This window comes from Thermobia domestica, chromosome 12 (assembly GCF_964235325.1).
Source record: "Thermobia domestica chromosome 12, izTheDome1.hap1.1, whole genome shotgun sequence".
Taxonomy (NCBI): Eukaryota; Metazoa; Arthropoda; class Insecta; order Zygentoma; family Lepismatidae; genus Thermobia; species Thermobia domestica.
Window position 1 is genome coordinate 136,597,255 of NC_137465.1, and position 22,387 is coordinate 136,619,641.

At 34.3% G+C, this 22,387-nt stretch overlaps 1 protein-coding gene across 1 annotated transcript in view; it reads left to right on the forward strand.

Moving 5' to 3' along the window:
- The first annotated feature begins 2,366 nt into the window (after nucleotides 1-2,366).
- Nucleotides 2,367-22,387, forward strand: part of LOC145666674 (uncharacterized) — a 282,579-nt gene continuing 262,558 nt past the window's right edge. Inside the window, exon 1 of the mRNA XM_081734149.1 lies at nucleotides 2,367-2,839. Coding sequence (XP_081590275.1) covers nucleotides 2,723-2,839 — 117 coding nt within the window. The 5' untranslated portion in view covers nucleotides 2,367-2,722. The remainder of the gene's footprint in view (nucleotides 2,840-22,387) is intronic.

Here is a 22,387-nt window from a genome sequence, read left to right on the forward strand (position 1 = left end):
AGATGAATGAATGTTTGAAAATAGAAAATATTTAAGTTTCTAGATTTGTCGAGTAGAAAGCCATTTAGTTTCATTTAGTGTAATGTTGCACGGACATATTAATATTTTGCATCCTGAACATTATATAGACCCGCTAATCTTCCGGTAGTCTATCAGGGATGATATCCATAATTACTCCAATACGAATACATGGTGAACCAATTTTTGATTGTCTGCATGATGGGATCAATTGGATGCATAACCTCCATCAAGAGAAGCGACTCCTAGATTTTGATTCTTTACATCCGAAAATTGATGGTAATCCATTAAGTAGTTCACAAGATTTTGTGTCTTCGAGGACTTTTTGATAAGCCCAACTCCTTAAATAATTTTATTTGATTAAGTTAACGCAAAACATTAACGTTGTTAAGTTCCACATTTAACCCATGTCATTGGAACCCATTGGAAACAATATTGATGCCGGAAGTGTTGGTAGACACACTCATGCTTAATCTATTCATAAGATACAGTAGATATGTGCATGTGAAATACATTATGATATAGTTAATTCAGACTCAGTACAAAGTATAGTTATTTTTTCCATTAACAATTGTTTGTCCGCTTACTTTTATGTTTCCTTTGCAGTCCATATAAAATATAACTTTTCTTCTATTTTATCTTTAGTATAATTCACCATACATAGTTATGTAGAGACCTCAGCAAATTAGGGATGAAAATCTCTATTAGAAATATTATATATATAGGTAATACCTATCTCTAAATGGAATTTATGAATATCCTAAGTGAGGAGAACGGGGTTCTAATATACATTTAAAATATTTTCCATAATCCATCTTCTTCCCTTGCGAAGACTGAACATTCTGCTGCATACGTGCAAAAAAAAAAGGGCTTAACAATTTGAAATAAATTTTTGAACATAGTAACTACTTTGAACCAAATTTTAATCGTGACACTGATTACAATACGTATTCCAAGGGGGCGGAGAGAGTACAAAATTTATGCCAAAAATAGAATATCTCACAAACCTTTCAAGTTAGGCTATTGAAACTCGGTGTGTAGACACCTCATTAAAATTAATTGGACACGTTTTCCAGCGTTTAAAGAAAAACTTCCACTTTCATGAAAGAAAGGGGCAATTTCTATATTTTTTTCCACATTCAGAGCACGTTGTCCGTCTCATCATCACGGAAAAAAATACACTGAACCGTTTGAAATGAATTTTTAAACATAGTATCTCCCTAGAACTGTTTTTTAAAATCATATCACTTTGATTAAAATGGATTTCCTAAGGGGAAATTGATTAAAAATTAACACCAAAAATAAGGTGCACATATTTTTGTGTAAAAAAAGCTACGACTTAATATATTTCAACCGGCCAACATCGTGTACTTCATCAGCTGTTAAATATATAAAGTATGAACAGCACCAATTTCATTTTATATACCACTAGCAAGTTTTGATAGTTACTTTAGTTTCACCATAGGCGCACACTCAAGGTTTTTTTAATGGGAGAGAACCAAGTTTTATGGAGTGGGGTTCAATACTACAAGCCACTACGTCTATATAGTGTTAAACCAGTATTATTCTGTACCCGAAAAGACGATAAGCAACTCTAAAATACTTTTACCTATGTTTTCAAAATACTTTTACCTATGTTTTTACCTCTTTTGTTTTTAAAAGAGAAAGCTTTTTTTTTTAAAAGTTTTTAATCCTACGGTAATGCCGTCTGGGGTAAAGAAGACGGTGATGATGAGAAGTGTAAGATCAAATCTTCATGCTACGTCAATCATTTCCCTGTTAAGTGTAGTTTTATTGAGAAAGTATACAAATGTATGTTGAGTTAAGAAGTTCTGGGGGGAGGGGGTCAGGACCTGGTGGACCTTTCGTGGGTACGCCCCTGTTTCATCACATATTAAAAACAACCATCTTCGATCTTTTCGATGTAATCTCATTTTTATTCTCAGATAGTAGTGACATAATTGAACATTCCTATTTATTTCAGTAAAAGAAAAAAAGCAGAACATTTTAGCAATTTCATTTTTAATGTTTAAAGAAATGGCTTAAATAATACACCGTCAAATACTGCCAATGTTGTGACAGAGGTAAATGACTTGAGTTTTTCTGTAGTAATATTTTTATTATCCTCATAAGTTCTAAAATACTATTGAAAGTAAATTAGAAACAAGCAGTGCATGAATATTGGTTGCTATAGGAAGTACTTCAACTAACCTATAATTCTCACTAATACATATTCGCTCAAAAACACATACACACACACACACATAATAGCGTGTTTCGTGGCATTGTTCTCTGACCACAAGCGACACCTTGTTTACCGAGTCACGAAAACCTTTTTGCTTATGAAGCTTCCAGTGTGTTGCGAGCGGTCGAATTGAGTACAACACGCTTCTGACGGTACATAGGGTGTTTTACTCACTAAACATTTAATTCTTACAAATACTAATTAGATTTATTGTAATAACAAAAACTAAATATGCAATACGTTCTATTTTTGTGTTCAGTGTACTTGTAGGTCTATAGATAATGCCTAAGCGACTAATGTTATTAGGAATTCATCCAGCCGAAGGAACATAGCGAATATTTATTATGTGCGTACCGCGAGTGCTGGTGTACGTATGTGATTTCATACCACATTGTTCATGTGAAGTGTATTAACAAATTATTTTTTTAATTATTATTATTTATATTCACATAGTGGAATATGTTTAGCCGATTGCTTGCCAGGAGACATGCATCGAAAGCCATTAAACATGAAGAGCAAGATCTCAATGAGTTGACGGACATTAAGCATGCCAAGCGGGACAAAGGTGAAATTAAGGTAAGCTGGGGCATTTCTTTTAGATGGGGGAGCTTGGAGCACAAGATGGTGTAGGCTCTCAAAGTTTTATTACTGTTCTCGTTGAACCTGTTTAAGACAGACGAAGCTCATTCGTGCTCGTGCGGCATTAGGAGGCTCATTATACTGTATGGGTATCGCGCTCACTGAGATGTTCACTTGACTGAGCTCGGTCTCGTTCTCAATGGAGCTTATAGAGCCAGTGCTCTTGCGAGCTCCTTCTAAATTATTGAACTCGAGTCTAATTCAGCCCGAGAGCTGCACTCGCAAATTTCGGAATCTCTACCTGTAGAGAGTTTATAACTTAAACAGAAACATACTGTTCATTTGATTTTGGGATTTGTGAGGAAGAATCACCAGACATGCGGAATTGTTGTGGTTTTTCTATATATTTTGATTCTCGAGCTGAAGTTCTCGCGTCACGTATTTCATTCTACCATTTCATTCATTCTTATCTTTAGCGTTTTCTTTAGCTTTCACGGTATAACCGTGAGCCGTAAAACTGAAAGATTTCATTTCATTTTTTTTAAACTCCCGACCTTCTAGAAAATAAAATCTCCAGGTGTAAACAGATTTCTGGATCCTCATATAGCGAAGAGTATTTTTTATATTAGGATTACGCTGGAAAGTGTAATGAGTTTATAATGTTAATACGTCCGCCCGTCCGTTACTTTGCACGATGCCTCTTGGACGAAAGCGAATTTGTGAATTCTGCTTTTTGCAATAGATAGCTAGAGTGAATATCACAACCGAGTTCGTTAATGGAGTCATTCATTAACATTTTAATGAACTACAGTTATTTTAACGGTGATTTATCATATCCCATACATGTAAGTCTACACGACAACTATTGAACGAAAGTGAATTTTTGAATTCTATTTTCTGCAATATAAAGTTAGAACAATTATCTCCGCTGAATTCGCTATTGAAGAGTCAATCCGTTAATATGTTAATTGCTGGCGGTAACTTTAACGGAGACTATATATATTCCATACCTAACGGTGACTATACATATTCCATACATAATGATGACTGTGCATGTTCCATACATAACAGTGACTATACATATTCCATACATAACGGGGACCATGTATATTTCATACATAACTGAGAATATGCATATTTCATATATAACGATGATTATGCATATTCCATACATAACGGTGACTATCCATATTCCATACATAACGGTGACTATGTATATTCCATACATTACGGTAACTATGCATATTCAATACATAGCGGTGACTATACATATTCCATACATAACGGTGACTATCCATATTCCATACATAACGGTGACTATGCATATTCCATACATTACGGTAACTATGCATATTCAATACATAGCGGTGACTATACATATTCCATACATAACGGGGACTATACATATTTCATACATAACTGAGAATATGCATATTCCAGACAATGGTGACTATAGGTCTACATATTCCATACATAACGGTGACTATGCATATTCCAAACAGAACGGTGAATATGCATATTCCAAACAACAGTGACCATGCATATTCCATACATAACAGTAATATGCATATTCCACACATAATGGTGACTATACATATTCCATACATAACGGGGACTATGCATATTCCATACATAACGGTGACTATACATATTCCATACATAACGGGGACTATGCATATTTCATACATAACTGAGAATATGCATATTTCATACATAACGATGATTATGCATATTCCATACATAACGGTGAGTATGCATATTCCATACATAACGGTGACTATGCATATTCCATACATTACGGTAACTATGCATATTCCACACATAACGGTGACTATGATTAGTCCATACATAATAGTGCTATACATATTCCGTACATAACGGCGACTATGCATATTCCATACATAACGGTGACTATACACATTCCATACATAACGGTGACCATACATATTCCATACATAATGATGACTATATATATTCCGTATATAACGGTAACTATCCATATTCGAACGTTGACTATGTATATTCCATACATAACGATGATTATACATATTCCATACATAACGGCGATTATGCATATTCCATACATAACGGTGACTATGCATATTCAATACATAACGGTGACTATACATATGGTATATATTACGGTGCCAAGCATATTCCATACATTACGGTGAATATGCATATTTCACACATAATGGTGACTATAGGTCTACATATTCCATACATAACGGTGACTATGCATATTCCAAACATAACGGAGACTATGCATATTCCATACATAACGATGCTTCTGCATATTCCATACATAACGGAGAATATGCATATTCTATACATAAAGTGACTATACATATGCCATACATAACGGTGACTATGAATATTCCATACATCAGCATGATCCTCTTTACTGTCTTTAGCAGAGTTTATTTATTTGTTAGGCTCTTTACTATGTTACCTAGGACATTTTTACTTTGTTTTTGGAAAAACACAGTAAGTAATACGATAATTTGGAAAGATTTGTCATTTAACATTTATAAACTGCTATTACAAAAGTGTACTAAAATTTTTAATAATTTCCTTATAGAACATAAATTTTAATGCTCGAGACCTAGAACATGATAGAGACTAGTGCCTGACATAATGACTTTATGACTTGCACATCCAAATTTCTGAATTATAATTTGATTGGTTCATTTGCATTTACATCCTTTTTCAGCATCGAGGTTGTATAAGACAATATCATCAGTTTTAGAGTGGAACCAGAACCGTTGTAGTGTGTGCCTTGTTTTCCCCTCCGAGAATCGAATCGAAAACTTTGTGCAGCAAAGACCGACACTATACTCTTCTGGACTATACTTACAGATTTCGAAAAAAATATTAGTTTATTCAAAATAGAATTCTGTGGATACCATCTGTTTTCCTATAGTTTTTTAAAATCATCTTCGTCAAGTCATTCAGGCTATTTGATCTGCGAATCTACATTGTAATTTGGGCTTCAAACCGCATCCTCTCTTACTGTGGAAGGTGAATTTTGGATATTTATCTGTCTGTTTACGTAATGTATTTTTGTGCTGTTTCCTTACTAACGAATAATGTTCTTGCTTTCAGAGCAGGAAGACTTTGTTCGATTCCCGTTTGAAGGTAATTTACTTATAATTTTACACAAAATAATATCTGCGACATAAAAATGTATTATCAGTGCTGAGAAGAGACGTTAAACAAAACTGCAGAGGATTTAGTGATATACCATTCTACGTATTGGATCACAATTTAAAAACGTTCGAAAAGTTTCCTTAGGGATTTTTTATTTTCAGTATAAAAAATACATAGAAGCTATCGATTATAAATTGAAAGGTGTGAAACTGCCTATAGTTTCTTTCATGTACGTGTATAACCTAAATCGATGTGTCTTTCATGATTCTTTAATACGTGAATATACATTTCTGTGTGAAAATGGAGGACAGTTACCGAAGAACAGAAATAAATAAACAATAATCGGCAAATAAGTCGTTTACTCATGCATATTATTTATCTTATGCGAAGTTTTAAGGTTTGAAATACTTCTGCGGTATACATTGTATAATAAATGTTTATGTAATAGTAGAGATGCAAGGGCTCGGAAAAAAACCGGCTTTTTTGGAAAAAAACTCGGTTTTTTCTGCTTTGCTTTTTTGCTTCGGAAATTTTGGGCTTTTTTGAAAATACTGCTTTAAATTGATAAAACAGACTTTGTATCGCTTCTCTATAACACAAAAAATCATTTAATTAGTGGTTGATGCTGATAATAATATAAAACATCGAAAATAAACTATGAATTTCGAAAAAATATTTCAAACAATTTTTCTTCAACATATTTACATTATGAATTCCACAGGATTAACCAATGTATATAATAAGAATTTTTTAACCTCCTATATACAAAAGTAAGCAGAGTTGGCAAGAACCATGGTTGTTTTTAAAAATGCCAAAAACCGTTTTTTGGGGGATGTTTAAACCAGGCTTTTTTGACTTAGATTTTTTGCTTTATGTATTTATATTACATATTCACAGAAATAGCCTAAGTTTGTTTCGCCTTGATGTTATTATGCAACAGCGGGGTTATGCCGGAAGAACTCCCATAAGCTTAAAGAAGTGCGGTCAGTAAATTTCTTAAGTTGAGAATCTCCCGCTCTAGCCATTGGGAAAATCCCGTCATTACTTGAAATGTAAGACAATAACGGGAAAATCCTGTTATTGCTTTGCATGTAAAATTTAAAGGTCAACATACCATAATCAGTACGCTAAAACTGAGGTATTAAATTACAAATTTAGTAGCGGTACGTAGATATCATTGAAAGTCCAGTCCAAGCTAATGTTGGAAGCTACGTAGGCAATCGATAAATTTTGCAAATTTCTATCAATATATTTAAGCAATATTGGCTTCTTTATAAAACAACACGCATTTAGGCATGTAGAAATATACAATTTGGTTTGTTTCGTATATTTAGGCTTAACATCCTTACGAAATACCGAGGTTATCAAGGAGAAGACTTTCGCTTAAACTGACATCCGAACCGCTACTTGGGTTACACATGAAAAAAGGATTGTGGTTCGACCGAGAATTGAACATGGGACACCTTGATTAAAAGGTGAAAGGGAAATAAAACTATTGCAGGTGGTTTGATATTTGGAAACGTTACCATGAAGTTCACACGATTCGCATTTTTCATTCTTTTTATTTTTGTGGTTTAAACCAGTTATTAAAAAAAAAAAGTTGGTGTAAATCAGCCAACCCTAAAAGTAAACACTTCTTTTTAAAGAATACACAAATAACTAGCAAAATAGTATGTAGTATTTTTACTTCAAAATATTCCATACCCTCTTTTTGAAACAAAATAAAATTAAAATAAAACATAAGAGAAATACTTAGATGTATATGATACACTTAAAGGCTGCACATCTAGAGCTTTTGGTTCTGTATATTCTTGAAATTCTACAGTTAAGTTTTATAGAACCACCATCACAGTTTACCCAATCCTCAAGTTTTCTGAACTTTTAACAAGAGGGATTCAACATATCATTACGGAACTCCCCCCCCCCAAAAAAGACTACGGAATATATTTAAGTTAAGCTAAATACAACTGCACAACAAACATGACTGAGTGATTAGCTTTTGCGCTTCTATCGGGAAGTCCGGGATTCAACCAGCATTCGACCATTCTGACAAAGCTTTTCTTCATTCCATCTGTGAATGTAGAAATAGTGCGTGTACTGTGAGTTGGGCGACTTCCTTTTTTATTGTTTTTAAATCGTTATTATTACTAATTACCAGCAGTGATGGTTTTGCGAAGGTTAGGGGAGCGGTCTTTCGGACTGAAGCCCGTTCCCCAAAGTTACGGAATGTCTGCAACAAACGAAATATCTATTATTTATGCCTTTACTCATAAACTTTAAGCTCCCGTCAAATAAAAATTACGAATGTTTAAAAAATCTAAACATTAGTAAGAAACCCTTCCCAAAATACTTTTCTAAATCCGCCACTGATTCTCAGTATAAAATGATTTTTAAAGTTGTATCCGGAAGATTATTGCTAAACATATAAACGAAACGAAATATTAGTTATGCCTGTACTCATAAACTTCAAGCACTTCCCAAATAAAATTAGGACTTTTTATGAAACGAAACAATCAGAAAAAACCCTCCTAAAGTACTTTTCTAAATCCGCTACTGATTATTTGTATAAATTGGTATTCAAGGTTGTGTCCGGAAAATTATTGCTAAATCACTTCACAGCTACAGTATAACAGAAATGTGGAAGTACGGTTTGACGGACATATTGAAAAACGTACGCTTTGGCGGATAAATAGAAAAACGAGCAAGTTTAACTTTTGCGCTAGAAGCTAGAGTACTAAAAGCTCTTAGAAATGAAACACGGATGACAAACTAGAGAAGAAAAAAGATGTCGATAACTCAAAAGTTAAAATAAAGTTAAATAGCCTCTAAAATTACCCTCAAATACTACATTCTTCATGTTAGCTTTAATTCGTAAAACATGTACTCCATCCATCTTGATGGTGAATTTCAGAGCGAAATATCACATTCAGGTCATAAAATTTTTATCTAATTATAGAATATACTATAAGAAAGCTATTTAGATACAAAAATCATGAAGTTGAAAAAAGTCAACATTTCCAAAATTCTCGTTTTTTTCCCAAAAAAGCCGGCTTTTTATGTGAAAAAACCATCGATTCAAAAAAGCCGGCTTTTTTGCATCTCTATGTAATAGTATCAGCGTTTATCAAAAAGTCCAAAGATAAGACAAATATCAATCGATAGATCTAATGAAGCTGTACAAAATGATATGGGTGCACATGCACTCATGTGTAGTTTTTGAGAAAATCGACATTTTCTTGTAAATTCAAAAGATGGATTTTTTATAATAACCATTCTCCTTGTACAGGTGAAATTAACTTTGAAGTATACACTCGTTAAGCTCTGTAGCCCTATTATGAGACTATCAAGATAACAATCATGGTATGGTTAACCCTCCCACTACCTAGGTATGTTTTTGTAACGTGGACTGCCAAGAAGGGACATTTTGTACCCACCTGTTAAGATTAAATATATCTCGCAAAAGAAACAAGTTAGAAACTCTCACAAAAATCAACAATGACTGAATACATGGGATAAGATTAACTGCTATTTATTATACTAGATACCATCTGGGAATGGCACTTGTAAATGTCAGTCAGATCTCCTATCAATGGAGGAGTACTTTGTGCACACCAAAATTAAAATATCAAATTTATGAGACACACTAACGTGAAACTCTCGGAATAGAATTTACAGTGATTGAAGTGTACAGTACACGGGATAAGACTAACCGCTAAATTCAGAAAAAGGTGGGAAACAGCTATTTATTATAGTACCATCTGGGAATGGCACTTGTAAATGTCAGTCAGATCTCCTATCAATGGAGGAGTACTTTGTGCACACCAAAATTAAAATATCAAATTTATGAGACACACTAACGTGAAACTCTCGGAATAGAATTTACAGTGATTGAAGTGTACAGTACACGGGATAAGACTAACCGCTAAATTCAGAAAAAGGTGGGAAACAGCTATTTATTATACTACCATCTGGGAATAGCACTTGTAAATGTCAGTCAGATCTCCTATCAATGGAGGAGTACTTTGTGCACACCAAAATTAAAATATCAAATTTATGAGACACACTAACGTGAAACTCTCGGAATAGAATTTACAGTGATTGAAGTGTACAGTACACGGGATAAGACTAACCGCTAAATTCAGAAAAAGGTGGGAAACAGCTATTTATTATACTACCATCTGGGAATGGCACTTGTAAATGTCAGTCAGATCTCCTATCAATGGAGGAGTACTTTGTGCACACCAAAATTAAAATATCAAATTTATGAGACACACTAACGTGAAACTCTCGGAATAGAATTTACAGTGATTGAAGTGTACAGTACACGGGATAAGACTAACCGCTAAATTCAGAAAAAGGTGGGAAACAGCTATTTATTATAGTACCATCTGGGAATGGCACTTGTAAATGTCAGTCAGATCTCCTATCAATGGAGGAGTACTTTGTGCACACCAAAATTAAAATATCAAATTTATGAGACACACTAACGTGAAACTCTCGGAATAGAATTTACAGTGATTGAAGTGTACAGTACACGGGATAAGACTAACCGCTAAATTCAGAAAAAGGTGGGAAACAGCTATTTATTATACTACCATCTGGGAATGGCACTTGTAAATGTCAGTCAGATCTCCTATCAATGGAGGAGTACTTTGTGCACACCAAAATTAAAATATCAAATTTATGAGACACACTAACGTGAAACTCTCGGAATAGAATTTACAGTGATTGAAGTGTACAGTACACGGGATAAGACTAACCGCTAAATTCAGAAAAAGGTGGGAAACAGCTATTTATTATACTACCATCTGGGAATGGCACTTGTAAATGTCAGTCAGATCTCCTATCAATGGAGGAGTACTTTGTGCACACCAAAATTAAAATATCAAATTTATGAGACACACTAACTTGAAACTCTCGGAATAGAATTTACAGTGATTGAAGTGTACAGTACACGGGATAAGACTAACCGCTAAATTCAGAAAAAGGTGGGAAACAGCTATTTATTATACTACCATCTGGGAATGGCACTTGTAAATGTCAGTCAGATCTCCTATCAATGGAGGAGTACTTTGTGCACACCAAAATTAAAATATCAAATTTATGAGACACACTAACTTGAAACTCTCGGAATAGAATTTACAGTGATTGAAGTGTACAGTACACGGGATAAGACTAACCGCTAAATTCAGAAAAAGGTGGGAAACAGCTATTTATTATAGTACCATCTGGGAATGGCACTTGTAAATGTCAGTCAGATCTCCTATCAATGGAGGAGTACTTTGTGCACACCAAAATTAAAATATCAAATTTATGAGACACACTAACGTGAAACTCTCGGAATAGAATTTACAGTGATTGAGGTGTACAGTACACGGGATAAGACTAACCGCTAAATTCAGAAAAAGGTGGGAAACAGCTATTTATTATACTACCATCTGGGAATGGCACTTGTAAATGTCAGTCAGATCTCCTATCAATGGAGGAGTACTTTGTGCACACCAAAATTAAAATATCAAATTTATGAGACACACTAACGTGAAACTCTCGGAATAGAATTTACAGTGATTGAAGTGTACAGTACACGGGATAAGACTAACCGCTAAATTCAGAAAAAGGTGGGAAACAGCTTTTTATTATACTACCATCTGGGAATGGCACTTGTAAATGTCAGTCAGATCTCCTATCAATGGAGGAGTACTTTGTGCACACCAAAATTAAAATATCAAATTTATGAGACACACTAACGTGAAACTCTCGGAATAGAATTTACAGTGATTGAAGTGTACAGTACACGGGATAAGACTAACCGCTAAATTCAGAAAAAGGTGGGAAACAGCTATTTATTATACTACCATCTGGGAATGGCACTTGTAAATGTCAGTCAGATCTCCTATCAATGGAGGAATACTTTGTGCACACCAAAATTAAACTATCAAATTTATGAGACACACTAACGTGAAACTCTCGGAATAGAATTTACAGTGATTGAAGTGTACAGTACACGGGATAAGACTAACTGCTAAATTCAGAAAAAGGTGCGAAACAGCTATTTATTATACTACCATCTGGGAATGGCACTTGTAAATGTCAGTCAGATCTCCTATCAATGGAGGAGTACTTTGTGCACACCAAAATTAAAATATCAAATTTATGAGACACACTAACGTGAAACTCTCGGAATAGAATTTACAGTGATTGAAGTGTACAGTACACGGGATAAGACTAACCGCTAAATTCAGAAAAAGGTGGGAAACCGCTATTTATTATACTACCATCTGGGAATGGCACTTGTAAATGTCAGTCAGATCTCCTATCAATGGAGGAGTACTTTGTGCACACCAAAATTAAAATATCAAATTTATGAGACACACTAACGTGAAACTCTCGGAATAGAATTTACAGTGATTGAAGTGTACAGTACACGGGATAAGACTAACCGCTAAATTCAGAAAAAGGTGGGAAACAGCTATTTATTATAGTACCATCTGGGAATGGCACTTGTAAATGTCAGTCAGATCTCCTATCAATGGAGGAGTACTTTGTGCACGCCAAAATTAAAATATCAAATTTATGAGACACACTAACGTGAAACTCTCGGAATAGAATTTACAGTGATTGAAGTGTACAGTACACGGGATAAGACTAACCGCTAAATTCAGAAAAGGGTGGGAAACAGCTATTTATTATACTACCATCTGGGAATGGCACTTGTAAATGTCAGTCAGATCTCCTATCAATGGAGGAGTACTTTGTGCACACCAAAATTAAAATATCAAATTTATGAGACACACTAACGTGAAACTCTCGGAATAGAATTTACAGTGATTGAAGTGTACAGTACACGGGATAAGACTAACCGCTAAATTCAGAAAAAGGTGGGAAACAGCTATTTATTATACTACCATCTGGGAATGGCACTTGTAAATGTCAGTCAGATCTCCTATCAATGGAGGAGTACTTTGTGCACACCAAAATTAAAATATCAAATTTATGAGACACACTAACTTGAAACTGTAACAATAGAATCTACAGTGACTGAAGTGTACATTCACTAAATTCAGACGGGACGGGAGATGACTAATTATTAAATTCAGAAAAGGCGGGAAACAGTTATTTAAAATACTTCCATCTAGGAATGGTACTTCTAAATGCCACTCCTATCAAAGGAGGAGTACTTTGTGTCCACCAACTTAAAATAGAAAATTTATGAGACACACTAACGTTCAATTTGCCCCACCGTCAGTATACCCTTTAGCTAAACATGTTGGGCAATAACATATTTTTTTTGTTTATTTTAAAGAAACGATTAGATGAGTAATTACATACTGTGGTGGGTGCAAGGTACTCTCCGTTGGAAGTGCAAGGGTTAATGTGATATAGCCTAATATTATGATTAACCATTCATCGTTAATTTTTGTTTAACTACAATATGGACCAAAAATAAGGCAAATATCGATCGATAGATCACATAGAGTTGAACAAAATGCCATGCGTGAGGGTAAATTCTCATGCGCAGGTTTATAGGATGCTATGCCATTCAGTTATCACCCACTCGGCATATTCTGATGATCTTCTTACATGTCTATATCCCAGCCCCTGCCAAGTGAACTTTGTGGTGGACAAACACCGTGTGTGGGGGTTCTCCCGTTTCCTCCCACTTTCTTGATTCCACCATTTCATCCATTTCTCATAATCACCGTCTCCTTTAGCCTGACCGGCATAAGCGTGGGACGTAAAACTCAAAGATTTCATTTCATTTTTCTTACATGTCTATATCATCGAAGTCTATTTTCATGCAGCTTTTCTACTGTTGGTCTCACATGTACTGTTCCTCGAATCACTTCATTCTTAATTTTGTTCTTCCGCATCACTCCACACATTCATCGCAGCATCTTCAATTCAACAACATGCAACTTCTGTTCTTCTATCTTCTTCAATGCCCAACATTCCGTTCCGTATAATATGGAAGGTTTTACTATGTTTTTGTAAACTTTTTCTGTTAAGCATATTATACTCTACAGTCACATAAAACTTCTGGCGCTCCCCTCAACCGCTACGAATTCTGCTATTTACATAGGCCTATTCTATCGCCGAATTTTCCTGTAGTATAGACTCCAACTACTTGAATTTTCTCGTCTTTACTATCTCTTCTTCGTCCAGTCGTTGCTATTGGAAATAATTTAATGAATTTCAGAGAAATCCTCTATAGAATAAAATACTTTCTAGAGCTGCCAATGCTAATAACTGTCAATCAAAATTATTATTTGATTAGCAGTTTTCTTTTCAACAAAAGTGGAGATAGTGAGCTGTACTGTAAAGATTGCACTTTATTCGAAGTAGAAATGATTTGATACCATAAAAAAGTCGAAATCATGTTTAATTCACAAACACACACGTACACACCAAGTACTACTTTGTATTATATAGCCATGGTATTGCCATATCGTTTGTTATATGAATATTATTAATAGTATTCCCCTTGTTGCAAATACTTAGTGACATATCACTATCGTTTATAAAAGAGTCAGGATTGATCAAAATTAATTTTTCATGCTGGAAATGTAAGTTCCAATGTCTTTAATTGTATAATTTACTTTTGTCTTAGGCCCCAGAAATTGAATAATAGTCCTAACCATATGCTTTTTAAATCTAAATTAAATGTCAATGCTACATTTTGGGTCAGATATTAAATAAAAGAGTTTCACGACAATAATGCATAAATATTTACTTTGGAGAGTGTATTATTACGTGTAACAAAACAATGAAAACAGTAAATAACTTCACAAAAGAAAACTGTACTACAGAAGTATATCTCTGAAATATGTATTTGAGGAATAACTATAGTTTCTACTCAATTCTATTATACGTACATAAAGTTGTTTTGATTTCCAAACCCTTTATGGTGGTGGCTCATTTAATATCTGTGTATCAAAATTTACGATCGCAACGGAACGCAATAATAATAATAATAATTTTTTTTAATGTGGTGGTGAGTCAGTTAAAGAAGTTGTGGAAGATAGACGATTTACAAAACGCAATTTGTATTACTGACGTTATACTCAAATTCAGAAAGTCAATATCTAATATCGATTATATCATACCGAAATTAAAATTTGGCATGGTGTTTACGCAAACCGATATACAATGGTGATACTGGTTTATCTAGCTTTAAGTGTGAATTTAAGAGTAAGCTTAGCACCTCAATCGACTTTGCTTTGTGTATATTTGAGATAGAAATGTACTGAAAAATACGTATTATTATCAGTTTAAGCTTATAAGACTGAGTTGTTTCACTAGTTTGCACACCTTGTTGCCCTTTTGGCAGTGACGTAACTAAGGGGGGCGAACAGGGCTTCTGCCCCTGGCACCGGATTGGGGGGCGCAAAACTGGGCAAAATATTTATTTTCACTAAAATGCAAGGGAGTTTTAGCAAACTACGAGGGTCACTATGAAAGTTTTGAGATACGCATTGTTGTGGCACAGTATTTGAATTCCAACAATTGCGTTCGGTAGTGGTATCCACAGCGAAGAAGCGAAGCAAGTTTCAACTCGCCTCGCTTATCGGCGTGGCCGTATTGCCTTCACTTGTTTGTTGATGTGAGCAGTATTCGGCTGTCTAGAATGGAGCTCGAAAGAGAACATTTTCGGGCAATGATACTTTACGATTTCAAAAGTGGTTTGAATGAGACACATAGCCTTGACCGTTTGCAGGGGGTATTTGGGGACTTTGCTCCTTCGCGTGCTACAATTTTTCGGTCTTTTGGTGAATTCAGAAGAGGCCGGACATCGCTTAAAGATGAAGAGAGAGCTGTACGTCCGGCAACAGCTGTGTCAGATGAAAACATTGCCGCTGTGGAACAAATGATTCGAGAAAATCCTCGAACAACTTTCAAAGACATTCAATCTACAGTGAACATTGTATCGGGAGCAGTAACAAAAATTCTTCATGATCATCTTCGGCTCAGGAAGGTTTCATCTCGTTGGGTGCCTCACACTTTGGCTGAACAGCAGAAGTGCATGCGTGTTTAATGGTGTGAAGAAATGCTTGCAAGATTTGATGGAAACAATTCTCGACGCGTCTCTGACATTGTTACTGGTGATGAGACTTGGATCTATCAATTTGACCCTGAAAATAAACGCCAGTCTACAGTTTGGATCTTTCCAGACGAAAATCCACCCACGAAAGTGAAGCGACCGCGAAGTGTGGGTGCAACTGTTCCAGTTGAAGAACAAAGGACTGTTACTGCTCAGTGACACACCACTGTTTGCCTAACAAAAGTGTTCCAGAAGCTTCGGCAACGGCGTCCAAGAACTGGAGTGCGTGGGATCCTGCTTCATCATGACAACGCGTCCGCACACACGGCCAACCCCACAATTCAGTCTTTAGAATCTACGGAGGTCAAACTTATGTCTCATCCGCCGTATAGCTCTGACCTGGCCCCGTGTGATATTTTTCTGTTCCCCAGGATCAAAGATCGCGTGCGTGGGAAGAGATTTTGCAGCCCTGAAGAAGCTGTAGTGGCTTACAAGAATGAACTTTCAACACTTGAAGAAATAGACTGGCAACACTGCTTCCAAAAGCTGTTTTCGAGGATGCAAAAGTGTGTACAGTGTAATGGTGAATTCTTTTGAGAAAATGTAAGTGTTAAATTGACAAAAATAGCTTCAAACCTATCTTTTGATTACATTGTAAAAATCTTTGAAGGCAAAAGAGCCCGCAAAGTTAAATTTTAGTTCCAGTTTTTTGTGTTTTTATTTCACTTACATCGATTTAAAAGATTTGCATAATGTCCGAGTCGAGACAACACCTTGACTGTTTGCGATAATTAAATATTATATTCTAAAGCAACAGTCCGTTGATTCATTCTACACATATGCACATCCCGATATAATTCCAAAAAAAAACATTGTGATTTGCAGTTATTATGATAAAATTATAAGAATATGTCAAGCATGCTACTCGTAGATTATTTGGCAATCAAATACTATTTAGTTTGGTATTTTATCTTGTACCAAAAATTAAATTATGTACTGCAATTTTGAAATCAAGCTTTACCACTTGAATTAAAAATGGAATAGGAGAATTACTGTGTAATATCAGGTGTAGTCGGTTAGCGTTTTGGATTGGTTGGACAGCGGAAAGGGGCACTAAGTCGAATTCTTGCCCCGGGTGACAACTAGCATAGTTGCATCATTGCCTTTTTGGCCCCGTCATCATGTTGGGAACTACACGTTTTATAGGAACATGGTCTTAATAGAAATATAAAGCAACAATTACAGAAAAAAGGATTGATTCAATTAAATAAACATTATTTTATTTTTAATTGTTATTTACTATGCTTCTTTTAAAAGTGCAATGTCCCGCAATTATGCACCAATGTTAAGGGAGGTGATTATAATGATAATGAATAAAATATTGGAATAAAGAAAGTGAGAAAAAACGGAAAGAACCAGAGAACATCCAGGCACTAGGTGTTTGTTCACCACAAAGGTCACTAGTAGCGAGCTGAGATCGAACCAGTGGCTCCAGAGGTGACACTTACTTGTATGTTGGTTCTTCCAAAAGTAATAAATCTTTATCTTCTTGTGAAGGTTCGGCGCTCTCAACAATATTGGAAATATTCCAGATAAGAAACTGAACTTCAGAAAAAAGTTACATGTTTCGTTTGCGTGCAAAACCACCAGTTGTTTCATGGGCAATGACCGAAATAAGAATGATCAAGAAAGGAAAAGTCTGACCTATCAATATTGACGCCAATATAATATAATGTTTCCTCTGGTAGAACAGTCAAACAAAAAAATTTAACATTGTTTCTTTATGTCTGTGTATTCTTATTATTATAATAAAATAACTATGTTTATATAGGGTTTCCAATATATATCTATCTTGTATTGAGAAGGTTAGTGAAGGAGATGTAGAAGATGTACTAAGTATGAGTAAAATAAAAGTTACTATATATTTTCAACAACAAGATGATCAGTGTTACAGCCTAATACTTGTATTAAGTTGGATTTTTGCTTAAGAAACATTGCATATAATGTTGATACAACAGTATGGACGCAACTAAGAAAAGCAGGAAAACGTATTAGTAAAATATTATTCTAAGCGTCATGATAACTAATTATAATGAAATCTATAAGAAATTAAATAGTATCAATATTTTGAGGGGTACGTATTTGTGCATAAATATATTCATAAATATAATACTTTTAACGAATGAAACTTTCTGTGGACTTAAGAATAATAGTAGTGTTTTCATGAATTTCATATCTCAAGCTTCTTATAAAATGCGAAAAATTCTTTAAGTTTGAAACATTGCTTAAATTATTTTTTCCTCGAGATATTAACTCAAAAAAATGTAATTATACGATTAAATAGAAGAAAGCTAGTATTTTGAAATACTTTAATTGATTTTATTTCCATATAAGTTTCTAAATCTTCTGCTCTTTTGTTTCTAGTCTACAGTTAAAATAAACGTTTCTCTGCATTAGACAACGTTTACTATTGTTATCTTTATTAGCTTTCAGTGGTTGTTCCCAATTCCTGCAACATTTTAATAATTTTTTCGGCTTAACTCACTGTACTCAATAGAGCAAAGATAACACCCCATTGGCTTTTCCTTAGCTGGAAAAGTTAATAAAAAATAATGCTTTAAAATTAAAAACTAGTGTCAGAAAAAATTAAATTACCTTCAAAATTAATTGATTAAAATTAAAATTGACAATTTTCGCCATTATGAAAAGAGGATTGGCTACATTTGTGAAAGTTAATGAATAAAATTAAGGGCGCCCCTTTTAATAGATTATAGTGAAAAGTTGCTTTTTTCACACAAAATTGATAATTAATAAAAATTAAACTCAAATGTCACAAAATTGGAAAACAAATTATCAATGAAAATATTGAATGTTCTAATTTAACTTCTTTGTAAACTACTTAGCTAAAAGCTACATACTAGCACGAGGGACAAGTTTCATTACACACACACACACACACACACACACACACACACACACACACACACACACACACACACACATATATATATATATATATATATATATATATATATATATATATATATATATATATATATATATATATATATATGGTGTTTTAAAACAACACCGACAACGTTTGGGAGGTGATTCCTGATACCAAGACAAGACAAAAAGTATAGACCAACCTGGGTGCACAAATGCTTCCTTTCGGAGTTATAGGCTGCCGAAAACATAAAAATGCACTTTAAAGATCCATAGCTCCCAAACTATGTAACCTACCGTAGTCGTGTTAAGACTTCACTTAGGAACTATAATGTACCCTAACCAAAAATCCATGTTTCAGAATCCTGCGGTACTCACATATCAATTTTTAAGGAGGGGGTTTGGCTACGGGTATATAAATTAAAGTACTCACAAACTACCTCTCTAAAAATTGTTGCGAAAGTACAGCAGGATTCTGAAAATTGGATATTTGGGTAGGGCACATATTAGTTCCTACGTGAAGTCTTGACCCGACTACGGTAGGTCTCATAGTTTTAGAGCTATGGACCTTTAAAGTTCATTTTTTTCATGTTTTCGGCAGCCTATAACTCCGAAACGAAGCATTTGTGCACAAAGGTTGGTCTATACTTTTTGTCTTGTCTTGGTTTCAGGAATCACCTCCCAAACGATACATATATATATATATATATATATATATATATATATATATATATAGTAAGGATGGTAAAATGTAGAATATAGTTAGTGTATAATTATATATCATGTCAGTATTGTACCAAAAGGGTACATATAATCTTCCATAATGGTGATTTCAATTTGATACATTTAGTGGTGATCTCAAAAACAGTTTTTTTCGGTTTTCGGTTCGAGCACAAAACCGGTTCGATTTTTCTCCAAAACCGGTTCGGTTTTTACCGAAAACGGTTATCGGTTTTCTCCAAAACATATTCGTTTTTTCACCGGATCCGGTTTCGGTTTTATTCAAAACCGGTTGCGTTTTTTTTAAATTTATTCTATTTGACCAAAATAGCGTTTCGTTGCTCTCCGGAAACCGAATGTTTCCACGAAAAAAGTTTTACGTGTTTTCCAAAAGTTTTCACTGAAACAAGATTTTTGGAGAAAACCGAAACCGATTTCGGTGAAAAACCGAACCGGTTTTGGAGAAAACCGTAATGTCGGTTTTTCGTGTTTCGGTTTTTATAGAAACCAGTTTTGCCCATCCGTAAATAAATTCCATGAGAGTTCTCATTACGACTCTTACGATATATCCAATGTAGTCATACCTAAGATTAGATAATTTATGTTAAATTTTGAAATGAACAGATCATTACAGTAAATATCTATGCGTTACTTCTAAATTAATTACGTATTTGTTATCGTTTATTTCTCTTCGGTTCTTTAATGAAAGACACTTGAATAAGAATTAATACTGTTAATGACTTTGGTGGTTAATACTTTCCCATTTCTATTAATCTCACCCAACCTGAAGAGTTATAGAAGAGCAAGGAAAGGAATGACGAAAGAACCCTTTGGGAGGAAGAACATACTATTTTGTGGGACCTTGAAGAAAAAATTGAGAAAACACTCATAAAATGCTTCGTGTGGAGTATTGTACTGTATGGGGCAGAAACATGCACATTACCCAAAACTGGAAGCGAGTGGAAGCTTTCGAAATGTGGTGTGGAGAAGAATGGAGAGAATTAACCGAGTCGAGTGAAAAACGAATGAAGGGATGTTAGAAATGGTGGGAGAGAAAGGATATATTGTAGATATTATTAACAAGAGGAAGAGAAACTGATTGAATCATTGCTAAGAAGAAATTGTATCATGAGGTCCGTGTTAGAGGGTATGGTGGTAGGAAAGAGAGGGGGAGGGCGAAGGAGATTACAATTAATTGATATCAAAACAGAAAAACGGCACGTGAAGACGAAAGGTTAGCGGAAGACTATGGAGCATGGAAGCTTGTTAGTGGCGGCAAGTAATTTGCCAATAATGACAGGATACCTATAATGATGATGATGAACCTGAAAAGCAATTTTTAATTCAATATTTAAACATAATAATGTTTGATGTACCACCTTGAATGCTTAAAGTGTACCAAAATATAATGCGTTTTTTACTGAATTTATTTACAGAAAGCTTCTTTACAGACAAGAGAAGTCTTTTATTTAAAAAAGTAATTTGCTACTACCAAATTTTGTATGACACACTAGACACGCCTAGATTATTTATATTGGTGTGCAACTAGGGTATAACACTTCTTCTTTCATAGTTGTGATCATTTTTAGAAAAAAAGAGATAAAAATGTGATTTTTCTTAATTAAAATTTTGAAAAAGAACAATTCTCTATAGAAACTTCTTTACATCACCTTATTCTGTCAAAGAATCCTGTAGTGTCCTTTGCGAATAAACCACATGCCTTAATTTCCAAAAGAATTAAAAGCTTGCAATAAACTGAATATTTTTAATTTAAAATTTTCCCGAAAATGGTGTCACACCAACGGTTTACTTTAAACAAATGAATTGTGGATTTTTTTTTCGTAATAAAAGATACTAGTACAAAAACTGAAGAAAAAAAGGAAGAAAAGCTTCTGTAATACGAGAAAATTTTATCACTGATTTTAGTATTTAACAGCGAGTCCTACTCATATACGAAGTAGATCTTGTAGTAAACTTGAAAATAAGGTCGTTTGAGGGGGTATGAAAATAATAAACCTGCTTCACTTAGCGCCTTACTATATGGTTGATGCACATGTTTGTAAACTTTGGATTATGCTTTTACGTATAACAGAAGTGCAACTACTTGTAGTAAAACCCAGAATAATGTAAAATAAAACACACTCACTACTTTTCCCATACAGAAGATATTTCGGGATTAAGAAAATCAGTATTTTCATGTAGCATTCTAATATTTGCCTAGAATTACTTAAAAAGTAAGTATACATACCCGTATTGCTATAAAGAAATTAAAGAAATGCGAATTTCCGGTGTAGATGAGATACTCGCTAAGTTAAATTTTAGCTTGAAGGAGAAAATGAGAGACGAGATACACAAACTCATCCTCCTTATGTATAACTAGGAGGAATTGCCACAAGAATAAAAAGAATCAATTATTGTTGAAATTCACAGGAAAGACGACAAAAATAATTATCGAGTTATTATCTTGCATCAATATCCATAAAATATTTCCAAACATTTTGTGAGCAAGGTTGATTACATACACACATGAAAAGATGGAGATTATCAGTGCAGATTTAGAGAAGTCAATCAACTGTCCAGTAGATATTTATCATTCGCCAAATACTCGAAAAAAATGGAATAAATACTCTTGTAGTTCAATTATTTATTGATTTCAAAAAGGCTTACGACTCGGTGAGAAGTAAAAGAAA